This window comes from Eucyclogobius newberryi, unplaced genomic scaffold, assembly GCF_026437365.1.
Source record: "Eucyclogobius newberryi isolate DKJ021-1_F unplaced genomic scaffold, fEucNew1.0.hap1 SCAF_14, whole genome shotgun sequence".
NCBI classification, from domain to species: Eukaryota; Metazoa; Chordata; class Actinopteri; order Gobiiformes; family Gobiidae; genus Eucyclogobius; species Eucyclogobius newberryi.
The window spans coordinates 29,263,725-29,279,919 of NW_027315768.1; the positions used below are offsets into that span (position 1 = coordinate 29,263,725).

General features: G+C 42.8%; 1 protein-coding gene across 2 annotated transcripts in view; it reads right to left on the reverse strand.

Moving 5' to 3' along the window:
- Window positions 1-14,134, reverse strand: part of LOC140359937 (neuropilin-2-like) — a 185,515-nt gene extending 171,381 nt beyond the window's left edge. Inside the window, exon 1 of one of the 2 annotated variants that reach the window (XM_072445188.1) lies at window positions 13,999-14,132. In XM_072445188.1, the coding sequence (XP_072301289.1) occupies window positions 13,999-14,086 (88 nt within the window). In that variant the 5' untranslated portion in view covers window positions 14,087-14,132. Of the gene's footprint in view, window positions 1-13,998 lie in introns of both variants that reach the window. The other variant, XM_072445189.1, reaches the window with a different exon arrangement.
- Window positions 14,135-16,195: the final 2,061 nt, after the last annotated feature.

Genomic DNA, 16,195 nt, shown 5'->3' on the forward strand with positions numbered 1-16,195 from the left:
AAACAAGCTGTAAATGTTTGAAAATGAGGTTTATTTGGTTTGGTTTTTTAGTAGTTTATTGTGTTATTCGACCCAATTTCATTAAAATATTCTGTTTTCAATTTTAAAACAACAAAAATTGAATACAGTCTCATAATGTTAAAGTAAGTAAATAAACTATTTATAATGCATTAATAAGCCCTAATTATTTGTTTATAAGCACGCGTATAAGACTATCCTATTATAATAGCATTTATCAGTTGGTTAGAGGAAAACTGTTTAATAATCAGCTTATTACATGGTTTATTAACACACTTTTTTTTTATAAAATTGATAAGGTATAATAATCCATCTACAAATACTAATTGTCTAAGTGCTTATAAACAAATAACTAGTGCTTATTAACGGCTTATAAATAGTTTACTAAAGAACGTTGTTATTTTATTCTTTATATTTTTTCTACATCATTATTTCTCGGTTTTTAAAATGTAAATGGAGAGAGAGAGAGACAGAGAGAGACAGAGAGACAGAGAGACAGAGAGAGAGAGGCAGAGAGAGACAGAGAGACAGAGAGACAGAGAGAGAGAGACAGAGAGAGACAGAGAGACAGAGAGAGAGAGACAGAGAGAGACAGAGAGAGACAGAGAGAGAGACAGAGAGAGACAGAGAGACAGAGAGAGAGAGACAGAGAGAGACAGAGAGAGACAGAGAGAGAGACAGAGAGAGACAGAGAGACAGAGAGACAGAGAGAGAGAGACAGAGAGACAGAGAGAGAGAGACAGAGAGAGACAGAGAGAGACAGAGAGAGAGACAGAGAGAGACAGAGAGAGAGAGAGAGAGACAGAGAGAGAGACAGAGAGACAGAGAGAGAGACAGAGAGAGAGAGAGAGGGACAGAGAGACAGAGAGAGAGAGAGAGCAAAACGGCAAAAAACTAAAACTAAAACGCAAACAGCACAAAAAAGAAGCTTATTTTAAACCAAAAGCGTTGCCATTATTCACACGTTTCTTTGCCATTGCAAATACTCATACATAATACACCAAACATAGTACTTCGCTGGTATTGTTTACACTTTGGGATACTTCCACGTTACAAAAAAGACCTGAAACTACACGCGGCGCTTCACTGTCATCTCGCTCTCGCTTCGTTTTGCTGTGTTGCCAGATAAAAAAAACCTGCTCCTTGCCGGCGCTGCACCTTCTGGAGACGAGGTGAGCTACGAGGCTGTCAAGACGTGCGCATCGCGTCCAAATAAAAAGGAAGCTACTGATGCTATTTTGAAATTCCGGGTGTTACTAACCTATATTCCTGACAGCGTCTTGACCCAGGGTTCGGCGCGCGCTTTGTGAGTCGGAGGTGCTGAGCGCGTTAAAACATCCTCACGTCGAGCGCGATCAAACGGGTTGATGCTTCAGAAGGACTCAAAGGGATCCAGCCAGAATGGATAAAAAGGCGCTAAGTCAGAGATTATGTTTGGTGCGTGAAATAGCCAGCTGGACTTTTCCGTTTGGAGATGAGTCAACGGAACAATCTATGCATTTCTTACCTTTAATTTAATCGCGTATCGTTTGCGTTGCCATTGATTGCGTTCAGGCAGCGTTAATATTGACATTTGCGCTGTATTTTAATGTAAAGCTGACAGTTTGCGTGAGGTACATCGCCAACGAGGTAATGGCACGTGCCATAGATGAAGGGCAAACGATTATCAGACAATTAAAGCATCAAATATAGTTCTAGTCTCATTCAATGAAGGACTTTTGTCTTGGATTTTTCGTCTGTTTTTCATGCAAGTTCCTAATTTTTTTATCCTGAAAAGCAGTCGATCTGATTCATCTAAGAGACCTAACGAAGCGCTCGTTTCTGCTGATTGGAAATGATCATTGTAGTCGACAGAGTTGGAGTCTGTGGCTTCGTCAAGTCTAAGTCAAGATTTCAAGTCCAAATGGAGTTCAAGTCCAATGATTTGAGTTTCAAGTTCTATCGAGTCTTTACACAAAATTATATCCAATTTTCTTTTTTACAATTTGTCCTTATTTGTTGTGAATGGTTCATCTTCTAAAAAAATGTAAAAGTCATGATCACAAACAGAGAAGTGGAGAGAGACATATTAAACAAAATAAATACATCAAATGATCAACTGTTTTGCGTAAACTGTTTTTAATGTATATTTCGTTGTTTCGCTGTGATCCTTCGTGACTTCACACCTCTGCTAATTGTACTTGGCATGACTTATATTCTCACATTTTGAACCATGTTGCCGAGCACAACGGTTCTCCAACTTTTAAAAGGGAAAAACTTGACTTTATGAGTGCCACCAGGTCAAAAACAGGTCTATAAAAGGACTATTTCAGGTCTAAATTAGGGAAAAACCAAGCTTTAAGAAGGAAAAAACCATTGGCACAGTAGTTTTAACTAAGAAATGACTCAAGAAAATGCAAAAATGTATCACACGAACCACAGTTTGAGAAACACTGGCCTTGCAAAAACAAAACCATATCACAAAACTAAGATAGAGCTTGTTACGACATACAATGATGACTAATAAACAGCATTTTGAGCCTGGCGGTGCGTCCTCAGTCGGCTCGACATCGCCAAACGGCCAATTAGTCAGCCGTGTATCGCTAATATAAAAATGCACCGTCAGCGCCAGGCTGTATCGTTGCTAAGTATGGAGTCATGAATACATTAGCTCATGTGGATGTAAGGGATTTCACAGCCCACGCGCACTATTTAAAGCCCTGCCCGCGGTCACACACGCCGTTAAAGTCGCGGAGCTCGTGTGTGCGTAGCATCGATGCTACGCCGGGCTCTTCGGGGTTCAAGTGTCAGCATATGCTTTTGTGGCATCCTGCTGCTTCCAGTTTCCGACTTGATGGATATCCAACGTATCCCGTGTCACTGCGCACTCAAACATGTTTAACCGAAACGCAAGGGCAATTTGGTTGTTTAACGCCGTCTCCAAACGTTTGCCGGTTCTAGATTTCTCTCAACATTTACACTGGAGAAAATAAAACGTAAATAAGTAATACATAAGCGACTGAATTATAGTATTTTTGATTATTATTTGTATTTATTTATTTAGTTCTAAATTATTAAATACTCAAGTTTGGTACGCAAAGATTTTTGACCCCGTAACCTTGTTTATAACGCCAATAATTAAAGTATACGTTGACATAATTTAAGTGTCAACTTTTTTCATAGTTTTGGCCGGGGTGTGACTTACACTTATATCTATACTATATACTTATACTCCTGAGCGACTTATATGTGATATTATTTGTTATTTTCACACTTGCAACCACATTTCATACTCCAGTGAGACTTATATATGTTTTTTTCTTCTCAATAATGCATTTTTTGGCTGGTGCGACTTATACTCCAGTGCGACTTATAGTCCGGAAAATACGGTAAGTATTATGCCTCAAAACAACGGAAAAGTAATAGAAACATTTGTCATATATTAATTAGATATGTTTATTACTACCCAAGTATCCAAAAGGCTGTTTTAATGAAATACAGTATCATCCAAAGTAGATTAAAAGTTACCATCATCAAAAATATTAGAACCATCATTGACCCCATAACTGTTCCTCTTGTTGTCATCATCCGTCGCACAAACGTTTAATCAGTGACCCACATCTCAAAAATAATCTCCTGTCACTCTCGACAGCCTCGACCCTGTTTTAAAACCAGAACAAACTTTGCATTTCCTCTCGCACAAAAGCCCTCAATATTGTTTCCTTACGCTCAAAAACAGACGCCGCCGCCGCTCGCCTCCTTCTGCTGCTCCGGGAATACAAGGAACACTGCAAATAACAGGCTGCAATGTCTTCTTTGGAGCCGAACCAAGGAGCTTTTAGTAAAGACCTGGAAAACCTCAGAAATGGATGAAGCAGAGGGAGAGAGAGCCAGAACATGTGTGGCCCATCAGAAGGGAGAAGTCAGCGGGCCGAAAGCGAACATAAGCAGGTGTGGTCGTGCCAGGTGCATCGTGGGAAATCTCAGAGGAAAACTAGAGCTGGAGGAGGGAGGAGGGAGGAGAGAGAAGGAGGGAGGAGGAAGGAGAGAGAGAGAAGGGAGAAGGAGGGAGGAGGAGAGAGAAGGAGGGAGGAGGAGGGAGGAGGAGGGAGCAGAAGGGAGAAGGAGAGAGAAGGAGGGAGACGGAGGGAGGAGGAAGGAGGGAGAGAGAAGGGAGAAGGAGGGAGGAGGAGAGAGAAGGAGGGAGGAGGAAGGAGAAGGAGGGAGGAGGGAGAGAGAAGGGAGAAGGAGGGAGGAGGAGAGAGAAGGAGGGAGGAGGAGGGAGAAGGAGGGAGGAGGGAGAGAGAAGGGAGAAGGAGGGAGGAGGAGAGAGAAGGAGGAAACCGGGGGATTAACACCGTCTCCGCCCGAACACACAGGGCGCTCGTAAAAAGATTCCCCAAACCGTGACGGGGCCGGAGAAAAGACGTGCGGGAGGTGTTATCCGGCGGAGACGGGCGGAGCCGTGGTAGAGCGGAGGTCTTGGAGGCGTGGAAAATGGGGGAACGCGGCTTTGATTCGCTGTGACGGCGGCGAAAAGAGAAGACGACCTGTGGCCTCGCCGGGATGGAAGGACGTTTCTACGGCTCCAAATGGCGACACGGGCAGGATTGGGGCGTCGACGTGGCGCTGCGTCACTCAGAAGGGTGCGAGGCGTGCGTTCTACCAGGAAGACTTAATGTGTCTCTTAATTACCGTATTTTCTGGACTATAAGTCGCACTGGAGTATAAGTCGCAGCCAATAAATGCATAATAGAGAAGAAGAAAACATATATAAGTTGCACTGGAGTATGAAATGCGGTTGCAAGTGTGAAAATAACAAATAATATCACATATAAGTCGCTCCAGAGTATAAGTATATAAGTATAAATATAAGTATAAGTCGCACCCCGGCCAAAACTATGAAAAATACAGAAAAACTAACCAAATTCATATTCCCGTCTTCATTCTCATCATTTCAAGCTTCAGTCTAACACTTGATCAATTAACAAATTTACGGACTAAGTTTTGAGATTCCATTGGTCAAATTTACTCTTGTTTTACAGATAAATACAGATTTTCTCTTTAAAATCTGACTAAAATGAGCCTGAATTCAAAGTGAAGCGGCCCCTGAACACTTCGAGGAACAAAATAATGGCTGGACTCTAAGTGAAGCTGAGACGCAGCAGTTTTGGCCTCTGCTGTTTGATTTATTCGAATTATAAGTGGTCAGAAGCTCAAAAAATATAAATGAGAAAATCAGATTTGCCTCGTCTTTGGTAAATATGAGGAGGAGTGAAGCTGGTGTTGGGCATTTATTGGGTTTTGACAAATCATCTTCGAAAGCTGAATCAAATTTAACTAAACATTTTATTTGAGGACTTGTAATAAAGTAAAACAAATGCTTGGATAAGGCCTATATTTGATACATGTTACTTTTAGTTTATTTTTTTTATTTTGTGGATTTGGAGTACAAACTGTCCCTGATTCTTCCCAGAATAGTTGATTTGACTGAAAAAAAAGTTTATTTTATTTTTATATTTTCCCATTAGATAAATGTTCTTTATCAGATGCTGGACAAAATGAAATAAATGCAGAAAATGTCCAGGTGCACCGGACACTTCAGACGCATAACAACTAACTTTTCTTTTATGCTAATGAGCAAAAACGATCATTTTTGTTTCTCTTTCTGCGTAAATTAGTCAAACTTTGTTAACATTACATTCAAACTGAGCAGTACTTGTCGCTACATCGGACAAAACACGCTAAACAAACACATTTTAAAGAATTGAAGCAGTTAAATAAAAGAGGGCAACGTAGCTATGACGACCAAGTCAGCGTTAGCCAACATTAGCTTGAACTGATTCATCTTTGTTGTTGATTAGCTCGACAAATGACAAAAAAAAAACACTTGAAAAACAACTGGTCGCACCTCAGAGGAGGCAGCGGATACTCCATGTTCCATTTACACGGACATTACGTCGTAGCGCGCACTCACAGCGGGCTCCGGCTAATTACTGGCTTCATTAGCGGTGGTTGGCAAAGACACTAGCATGCTAACAGTTTGCTAATGACATGATAACTGTAATTAGTCCACCCCGCTGGACCCACTAATTGTCCTTTCCTATTTTTTCTTTTTTCTCCTTCTTTTTTTACACAATGCAGATGACGGGAAAGAAAATTACGCTAGAGGTTAATTAGCTTAATGTTTATTTCTGGTTCATGTCAGTGGAGCAGCGTAGCCATTATCCAGCTAATGATAAAAAAAAGAAAAAAACCTGATGTAAAATATGTTTTTCTTTTATTCCGGTGATTTAATGTGGCTAGCTCGGAGGTGTGAAGTGGGAAATGAACGGGGAGAAGGTCTAATCTAAAAGAAAAAAAGAAAACGTGACGGAAAACACCTGCTACCTGTGGCTAATTAAAAGTGAATGAGTCCAGGGCGACGGAGCACACGTCATTAGCGGAGCGGGGACGCTAAACGTACTGTACCACAGGAGAGCGATGGTGTTGTCTTTCCACGCTCACACACCACATCCTGCCGCGGTTTATTACCACGCTATGACGGAATTAAGATGCGCATTTTCTACATGTATATTTATTGTATAGAGTCGCTTTTCTTACACGTGTTTTCCAAAGGGGTTTGCAAGCTAAAAAATGACCGAGAAATTAAACTACCGTATTTTCCGGAATATAAGTTGCACCTTTTTTCACAGTTTTGGCCGGCGTGCGACTCATACTTATATTCATACTTATATACTTATACTCCTGAGCGACTTATATGTGATATTATTTGTTTTTATTTGTTAAAAACCACATTTCATACTCCAGTGCGACTTATATATGTTTTTTTCTTCTCTATTATGCATTTTTTTTTGCTGGTGTGACTTATACTCCGGTGCGACTTATAGTCCGGAAAATACGGTAAATGGCGATATTTCCTCATCTTGATCAGTCCAAATGATTGCTCGGATTTTAATGTATTTTCCAGACTATAAGTCGCACCCGAGTATAAGTCGCACCAGCCAAAACATGCATAATAGAGAAGAAAACACATAATATAAGTCGCACTGGAGTATGAAATGTGGTTTTTAACAAATAATAACAAATGATATCACATATAAGTCGCTCCAGAGCATATAAATATAAATATAAGTATAAGTCGCACCCCGGTCAAAACTATGAAAAAATTGAGTATATTGTTTGAAGCGAATACAAAACAAATACAATGAACTGACTAATCCTTGTTTTTTCACCCAAAGACGAAAGAAGAAACTTCTTCCTCCAAAGCCTGATTTTTTTCTGATGATTGGCTGTGGAACAAAACAGTAAAATTAACATTTCAGTGACGATTAGAAGTGACTGAATTTGTAGATTGCATTAGACTTGACTCGTCTTTACAAACATCCATCCATCCATTTTCTACCGCTTGTTCCCTTTCGGGGTCGCGGGTGACTGGAGCCTATCCCAGTGACTTTGGGCCTTAGGCGGGGTACACCCTGGACAGTGGCCAACTTGTCGCAGGGCCAATCTTTACAAACATGTTTATTTAAATCTACCGTCACCGCTGTATTTACTACATTTTGTCTGTATTCTACATTTTATCACCTTCATCACACACAGCGTCAATGATAAGCCTACTTCACCATTTACAGGTCAGATCTGTGACGAGGCGAACGCGCTCACAGTAACAATCCATGTTTTTCCAGGTATTTCAGCCATAGAAACTTCTGCGATAGAATAAATGACATTGTTTTTAACACTACAGCCAAAATAATGACATCTGGAAACAAGCCAAAGGTACAGAGTGCACCTTTAAATAAGATATAGTAGGATCATCCGGACGTAGCCACATATTCAGTGAAGTTGGAGTACATTTGGAGTCATTCTTTGTCTTCTGACTGCTCTTCTGAACAGTTTGAAGAGTTCCGGCGCCTCGTTCAGCTCCTCTCGTCACACTCGGACGGCTTCATTTCACTAAAGTCCTTCGGTGCCGTCTAAACTCTCTGATCCCCGTTCTCTCCTCTTCATTACGCCTGCTGCAAAGTCGTTTCTGCTTCCCCGCAAAGTCAGTACGAGGACGAAGACGTTTCACGAAGCCTCGAAACAGATGACGGAGAAACAACGTACGACAACACTTTTGTCCATGAGTTACAACGTCGGGAGACACTTCAGTTCAGTGGTGGGAGGCAGCAAAGTACTAAAGTATAAGTAAATGTTAAGTTAAGTACTTTTGATTTGGTTTGAGGGGTTGTTTTTACCACATTCATAGTGATATCTTAAAAGTTATGAGTTCAAGTACGAGAAAATATGCTTCTAAAATGCACTAGAAAATTTTGAAAATGTCTTTTAATTGCTCCAGTTGACCTAAAATCCTCACATTTATTTGCTTTAGCAGTTTTAAAAATGTGTAAGAACGCTTAAAGTGAATTTAGGCTATTTTATACAGTGGTGAAAGAAGTATACGGGAGCAAAAAACATACTCAAGTAAAAGTATAAGTAGCAAGTAAACATTGACCCGTTCAAAAACTATAAGGAAGAGTTCCATGTCCATTTTGAAACTTAAATATTTATGGTTTAGTTAATTAACTTCAACACTTTTGAATATTATTGCCTACATTTAGTACAAAAACGGACGTATAATCAACTGAAATAAAACATGGTCCTTTACCACGACTGGGCAAGTTTCTGAAACCGTGACATCTAAACTTTATCTATTTGAATTTTCTTCTTTTTTACAGCACGAGCACATACGACATATTCTGACGTTGCGTGACATGACTTAACACGCTTAGCACCCAAGGGACCCAGACATCCCGGAGCCGCCGCTCACTTTGGCACCACCTGATCGTCTGGTCCTCTCTTTTTATAACCAGCAGCGTCGCGTCATCATTCCTTCACTTTGTTTAGCATATCGTATTAGCATAGCCACATTAGCCGCGCAGCCTGTCGATCGTCACGTGACTAATTACGACTAGCAGGTCATAAATGTCATCGTAAAGGCCGGAAAGCTGCTTCCTCTTTGTCGGTTACTACAGCGTATACCAGTCTTTACAGTGTTTTGTGGGAAATTACCAGACGAGGTGTTTTATTAAAGGATAATTGAGGTTTGCAAGGCTTTATGATCCGCTGCGATGGTTAATTGTTTTAATGTTTCCCCTCAGGACGACAAGGTGAATTGACACTTTGTGCGCGCAGTCACCTGTGAGACTTTGGCGGACGAAACGCAAATTGACTCAAATGATCCGTTTCTAAAGAGCTTTGTGCCAAAAGTTAATTAAAAATAATACAAAAAACATTCTGGCGTTTGATTTAACCTGTAATTTTCTTATTATGGTTCTGCATGGACAAGATAAAGCAGCCGCATTATACAATAAATAAAGGTTAAATGTGTGAATAACCATGGAAAAACTAGGCGATAGATCTTAGAAACAAACAGAAAAAGGAACAAAATCCTCGTTGTTTTTTATTATTTCAAAGATCTATTACCCAGTGACTATATTTCTGTCATGCATAATAATCATCTGAATATGAATCTATTTTTCTCAGCTAAAAGTACTGCTGTTTTGGTTGAATCATAGAGAATAAAAATAAATGAAGGAAAGGGAAGTGGAAACAATAAATCCAAGTTGCACATTTCTGTCCCAGAGCCCAAAACCAGACCATAAACACAGTCAACATCCAAGAAACACATTTGTACATGACCCATAGAGCAATGAAATACACTTTATCTTCATATTAAAATGTGTATTATTTGACAAATTCTTGCCTAAAGCTAAAAATTGAAAACTAAAACAAAAACTTCTTGGGTTAGAATTCAAATTAACAGGCCAGAAAGGTCAATAAGTGCTAAATATTCTGAAAGTCATGTATAATTTCACTTTTTCAGAGCAGAACTAAAAAAATTTAAAATGCGAAAAATCCTATGAAAATTTTCTGCGTTTTCAAATGTAGCTCTGTTTTGAAATGTTCTTTAAATTCCTCTTTTAAAAGTGTGAATGTTTTTTCACTTTGCCTCACTTCACCCTTAAAAAAGAGCTTTTGATCTCAATGGGTTTTACCTGGTTGAATAAAGGTTCAGAAAGAAAGAAATACCGCATACAAAGAAGCCTTAAAATTACGAAACATGAAAAAATATACACCATGAAACAAACCAGCTGTCAATAAAGGTGGTTTTGGCGGCAACTAGTGGCCCGCTTGTGTATTGCAGTTCCCATCGCACATCTCACATCTTCCACAGCCAGAACAGCAGCAACTAAAGTCTGATCCCGCCGCCTTAAAACGTCTATAAAACTCAAACAAACGGAAAGAAGTGCGACATCACGACCTCCACCGCGGTCGGCTTTCTTAACCGCTTTTACCACGACTTGTACAGACCATCTCCTCCTCATCTCCTCCTCATCTCCTCCTCATCTCATCCTCATCTCCTCCTCATCTCCTCCTCATCTCATCCAGCGGCGACTCAACAAAGCATCGTGTATATTTAGAGTCGGTCGAGAGCGGGGAATCGTACTACGAGTCAAAGCCAAAGAGAGAGAAGGCGCTAGAGGCGAGATAAAGTCACGGAGGAGAGAACCCAACGGAAGAACGATACATATATATATATATATATATATATACATATTTTCTCGCCGAATGTTCGTTTGATCCCGTTTCTTCATTCGGTTTGATCACAGCCGCGCCTGGAAGGGAGATAAACGGACCTAATTGGCCACTCTAGACCAGCTGTCTGCCCGCGTAGAGCCGCTGCTGAAATATATGTGCGATGAAACGCTCTGTGCAGTTAGTTAGACCCAGAGGAGGGTTGGAAAGAGCCACAGGTAAAGATAAAACTCTCTGCTTCTAGAAAATGTGGCGCGCGAACACTTCAATAAGTCAAATCTTGATCCTATTTGAATATGTCATGTCTTTGTTCAGCTTAACTGCTTCACGTTGAGTCACATACTGTATTTTCCGGACTGTAAGCTTTTTTCATAGATTTGGCCAGAGTGCGACTTATACTCCAGAGCGACTTATATGTGATATTATTATTTATTTTCACACTGACGACCACAAGAGGGCGCTCTAGGCTCTAAGCGACGCAGAAGAAGAATCTGCACTTTCTCTTCCTCTGGAGTTTGTGGAGTTGTTTAGAAGTGACACAGAGGAAGAAGAATTCAATGGATTTAGTGATTTTGTGGTAAATTTCCCCCAAAAATGCGACTTATACGCCAGTGCGACTTATATATGTTTTTTTCGTCTCTATTATGCATTTTTTGGCTGGTGCGACTTATAGTCCGGAAAATACGATAATTTAGATTTAGAGGAAACTATGAGTGGATTATTTTTGGTGCAAGTTTGAGAACATGTTTAATTCTGATGTAGACTTTGGTTTGGTCCTTTTCTAGTCCTGGTTTAGCCCTGGGTTTAGATTAGAGCAAATGTGAATGCAATATTTGCCGCCTTACTCTTACAAAAGAAAAGATTGAAGATACTTTATGCTTCTAGTATTGACATAAACATATAGAAGTAACTCTTTTTTGTGAACTTTTTCAGGTGTTACTTATCTATCATATCAGAGTTTGGTTCCGTTTTTTAGTCCTACTCAGGACCAAACATTTTAGTCTGTTTTGAGCTAGTTCATGGTTCCTCCAGGGATTTGTTCTAGTTACTGTTTGGTTCTGGGTTAAATTTTCATGTTCAGTCCAAATTCAGACCCTTGGAAAGTATTTTCAACTGGAATTAAATTAATTTCATCCACATTTTGATCCTCCTTTGGAAAGTTTCCTGGTTAGAACTACAGTAGCAATGATGTAATCCAATTTTAGACCTAGTGTAGATTTGGAAAATAAACTAAACGTCTTGGGGTGAAAAGTTTGAGAGGGACCGATCACCACCTTGAACTACTACCATCTCATTCTTATAATCTGACAACATTTTTAACACATTTAACAAATACCGCTTTGAAATAGACTTTACAAGTTGAATAAAATCAACATTTGCCATTTCCACTTTCCACACGTTGAGTCAGATTTCTGTTTCCGTGCCGTGTATTGGAGCGATAAATCCTCTTCCCTCGGGTTACATTCGCACACTTTGGGTCCTTCTTCACACACAAGTCTGTCTGAAGCGGTGGCGTGCAGAAGGCTCCCGGTGCATCGCTTCAAAACAACATTTGGCCCGACTGAGCCCTCCGTCCCGAGTCATGAGACCGGCCTCCCACCGCTGCAGCCGCCGTGTGAAGACGCCCGGGTCAATAAAGCTCACCCAAGGCCAACCTGTTTGTGTAGTTACTGTGAGTGCTCGGGGTGAAGGAAAGCACACAGTGGGTGTTGGGAAAAGGCCAAGTGGAAGTGGAAGAGGTCATCTGTATGTGGTGGTGATACTAAAAGGCTTGATAGTCTTTTTTTTAAGATCATATTAGTGCTGATAACGCTCAAAATCATTTAAAAAGTGTTGAAAAGGTCAAATTCTGTCTTGTTTTTGTGACTTTTTTGTAGTGATACATGTTGAAGTAGTTTGTATCAAGTTGCCAGTATTGATTTTCAAAGTTATAATTCATTTGATTTCAATGATTTATGTCAATGTTGGAAGAATCAGTCTGTGTATTTAAAGCAATAACGTCACCACAAAAACGCGTTTGAAATGCCACACTTTTATCAAACTGAAGAACTAACAATGGATCTGAGTGACAGACAATATTTCTCCATCAGGCTTGTCAAAAGTGTTGATATGCCAGACACTGATCAATACTAGGGTGAAAACTAGACACTGATTTTAATCGTAAGTAACAATCGTCACGACCTCGTGCTGAATTGTGACTAAACTCTGTATCATCACAACTAAACAACACTCACACTCCTGTCTTATTCAAGAAGAAGTGGCATTATGAGTTTCCACTTTAAGAGATGGAATATTTAAGATCTCAGCCTGATCTAAAGTCAATCCTCCTGAACATGCGCGGGAGGTTTAGGCTCATCTTTTTAAGGCCACATGGAGAACTTCCACTTAGATGACTGAACAAACACTTCTTCACTCATGGTTTTAGTGCGTGTGTCGCGTTACATTTCTGCCCTGAACACAAACGACACAGTAGCCGCGGTGTGGAGTGTTGCTTTTGGAGAGGTCCCGTCCCAGCTGCGCGCTCCGGGGCCTGCTCCGGGGCCCGCGGTGCGCGCAGGGACCAACGTGACGACCAGCAAAATAACACAGAGAAAGAAAACAGCAGCAGCAGCAGCAGTAGCTCAGGCCTTTCCCACTTCACACACAAAAAACACCTAAAACAAACCTGAAACTGCGAACTTGCCGTTTGAACTCAGACAGGTGGCGTATTTTTTGATTTATTCCATTTTTTATTCCACTTTGGAGCCAAAAATCAAAGTCGCTTTCACTCACTGCTGCTTGATTGCAACGAATCCCAACGCATAATCAGATTACGATGTGTTAAAAGATTAATTGCAGTTCTCTCTCTCTCTTTAATCCCATTAAAGACGCGCGCGGTGTTACTTACTCCGACGTGTCATTTAGAAGCAACGGGGAAAGTTTGTAGGTTCCGCGCGCGCCTCCAGAGTCATAATAACTTCCAGTGCATCAGGGACGTCTTCGTTTGAGCAACTGAAGTCGTGCTTTTTGCAGAGAGAGAGAAAGAGATTCGCTCCGGGCGGATTAACAGCGTCTTTTTGGAGGTTTTTGTGACTTGTCCATCTGCTCTGCGCTGCCTTGAGTGTAATAATGACACACGTGCATTGAAACAAATAAAAGACACGTAATAATAACTTCATAAGCAAGAAATAAGCAAGACAAACCGGTCAAAATGAGACAAAACGCGCTGGACAGTAAAGGGCAAAGCAGGTTTTACGCGCAATGTTTTCGTTTGGATTTGTCACATTTTTAAACAGATTCCCAGTAAAAAAAAGGATGAAGTTTAGTGGTTCTCTCTGCAAAACAACAAGCGAGGCTGTCAGTTGGTCTCATCCCACGAGGAGCTGTTATCTTTCTGCTCAACACCTCGGCGCGATCGGGAGTGAAATGTGTCAAACTCACCTCCTTCTTCTGCCCGGACCGGCGGCGGCGGCAGGACGCACGCCAGCAAACATCCCCCCAACCACAAAAGTAAATCCATATCTGTCATTATTAAACTCCACCGGGGTCAGTGTCCGGTTCGTGTCTCTCCCCCCCACCCCAAAAAATAAAGAGTCCTCCTTCCCCTGCTTCAGCCCCGCGCCGGCCGCTCTCACACCGGCTCACGCGCTCCTCACGCCGCCGCAAGCGATGTCCGCGGGGTGAACGCGCGGCGTCAGTGCGGTCCTCCGGGGGTAACGGACGTGCCAATGTGAGAAATAACGCGTAACGCAAGTCCGGTGTGCCTCCCGGACATGTTGGGAAAGCGGTGCAGGTCCGTGGGGTGGGGGGGGGGGGGGGCCCGGGGACCCGCGGGCGCGCACGCTTGGAGATTCGCGCAGCTTTTTGGACGCGGGTAAACAAAGTAGAAAGGAGCCGAAACCGGGATCAAAAACGGTGAAAGTTTAGTCCTCAGTTGATGGATTATTCCCAGACGGTTGAGCCGCGCGCGTCTCGTGTGGTTCTGCTCGGAATGCACGTGCGGTAAGAGTCCGTTATTGTGCCCAAACTGGGAGAAATGCTGCGTAAAAGTGGGAAAAGCCTCTGGTCCGAGCCGTGCGTCCCGAGCCAAACGCGCTCGCCTCTCCCGTGCCTTTCCCGTGCCTTTCCCGTGCCTCTCCCGTGTCTTTCCGTGCCTCTCCGTGCCTCTCCGTGCCTTTCCCGTGCCTCTCCCGTGTCTTTCCGTGCCTCTCCCGTGCCTCTCCGTGCCTCTCCGTGCCTCTCCGTGCCGCTCCTGCTGCTGCCTCTCCGCGCCGCGCAGGGCTTGTGACAGAAGCGGCGGCGCTCACTCACTCCACACTCTCCACGCGCACGGCGGAGCGGCGCGCGCGCCCGCCTCGGATTACAGTCAGCACCTCTCGTCCCGCCTCCGCAGAGCCTCGAGTCCTCGCAGCCTCCGGCACCAGCACGAGGCCCCCAAGTCATCTCATCGCAGCCTCCGGCACCAGCACGAGGCCCCCAAGTCATCTCATCGCAGCCTCCGGCACCAGCACGAGGCCCCCAAGTCATCTCATCGCAGCCTCCGGCACCAGCACGAGGCCCCCAAGTCATCTCATCGCAGCCTCCGGCACCAGCACGAGGCCCCCAAGTCATCTCATCGCAGCCTCCGGCACCAGCACGAGGCCCCCAAGTCATCTCATCGCAGCCTCCGGCACCAGCACGAGGCCCCCAAGTCATCTCATCGCAGCCTCCGGCACCAGCACGAGGCCCCCAAGTCATCTCATCGCAGCCTCCGGCACCAGCACGAGGCCCCCAAGTCCTCGCAGCCTCTGGCACCAGCACGAGGCCCCCGAGTCCTCGGAGCCTCCGGCACCAGCACGAGGCCCCCAAGTCCTCGCAGCCTCTGGCACCAGCACGAGGCCCCGAGTCCTCGGAGCCTCCGGCACCAGCACGAGGCCCCCAAGTCCTCCCAGCCTCTGGCACCAGCACGAGGCCCCCGAGTCATCGCAGCCTCCGGCACCAGCATGAGGCCCCCAGACGCACGCGCTCGCTCTTTCTCCTTTAGGTCGCGCTGTGTCGTTCTGGTGTTTATGGGATGCTTCTGGTTTAGTCTCTGCGCCATGTAAAGGATGTAAAGGATATAAAGGATGTAAAGGGTGTAAAGGGTGTAAAGGATGTAATGGATGTAAAGGATATAAAGGGTGTAAAGGATATAAAGGATGTAAAGGATATAAAGGATGTAAAGGGTGTAAAGGGTGTAAAGGATGTAATGGATGTAAAGGATATAAAGGGTGTAAAGGATGTAAAGGATGTAAAAGATGTAAAGGATGTAAAGGATGTAAAGGGTGTAAAGGATGTAAAGGATATAAAGGATGTAAAAGGTGTAAAGGATGTAAAGGATGTAAAGGATATAAAGGATGTAAAGGATGTAAAGGGTGTAAAGGATGTAAAGGATATAAAGGATGTAAAAGGTGTAAAGGATGTAAAGGATGTAAAGGATGTAAAGGGTGTAAAGGATGTAAAGGATATAAAGGATGTAAAAGGTGTAAAGGATGTAAAGGATGTAAAGGATATAAAGGATATAAAGGATATAAAGGATGTAAAAGGTGTAAAGGATGTAAAGGATGTAAAGGATGTAAAGGATATAAAGGATGTAAAGGATGTAAAGGGTGTAAAGGAT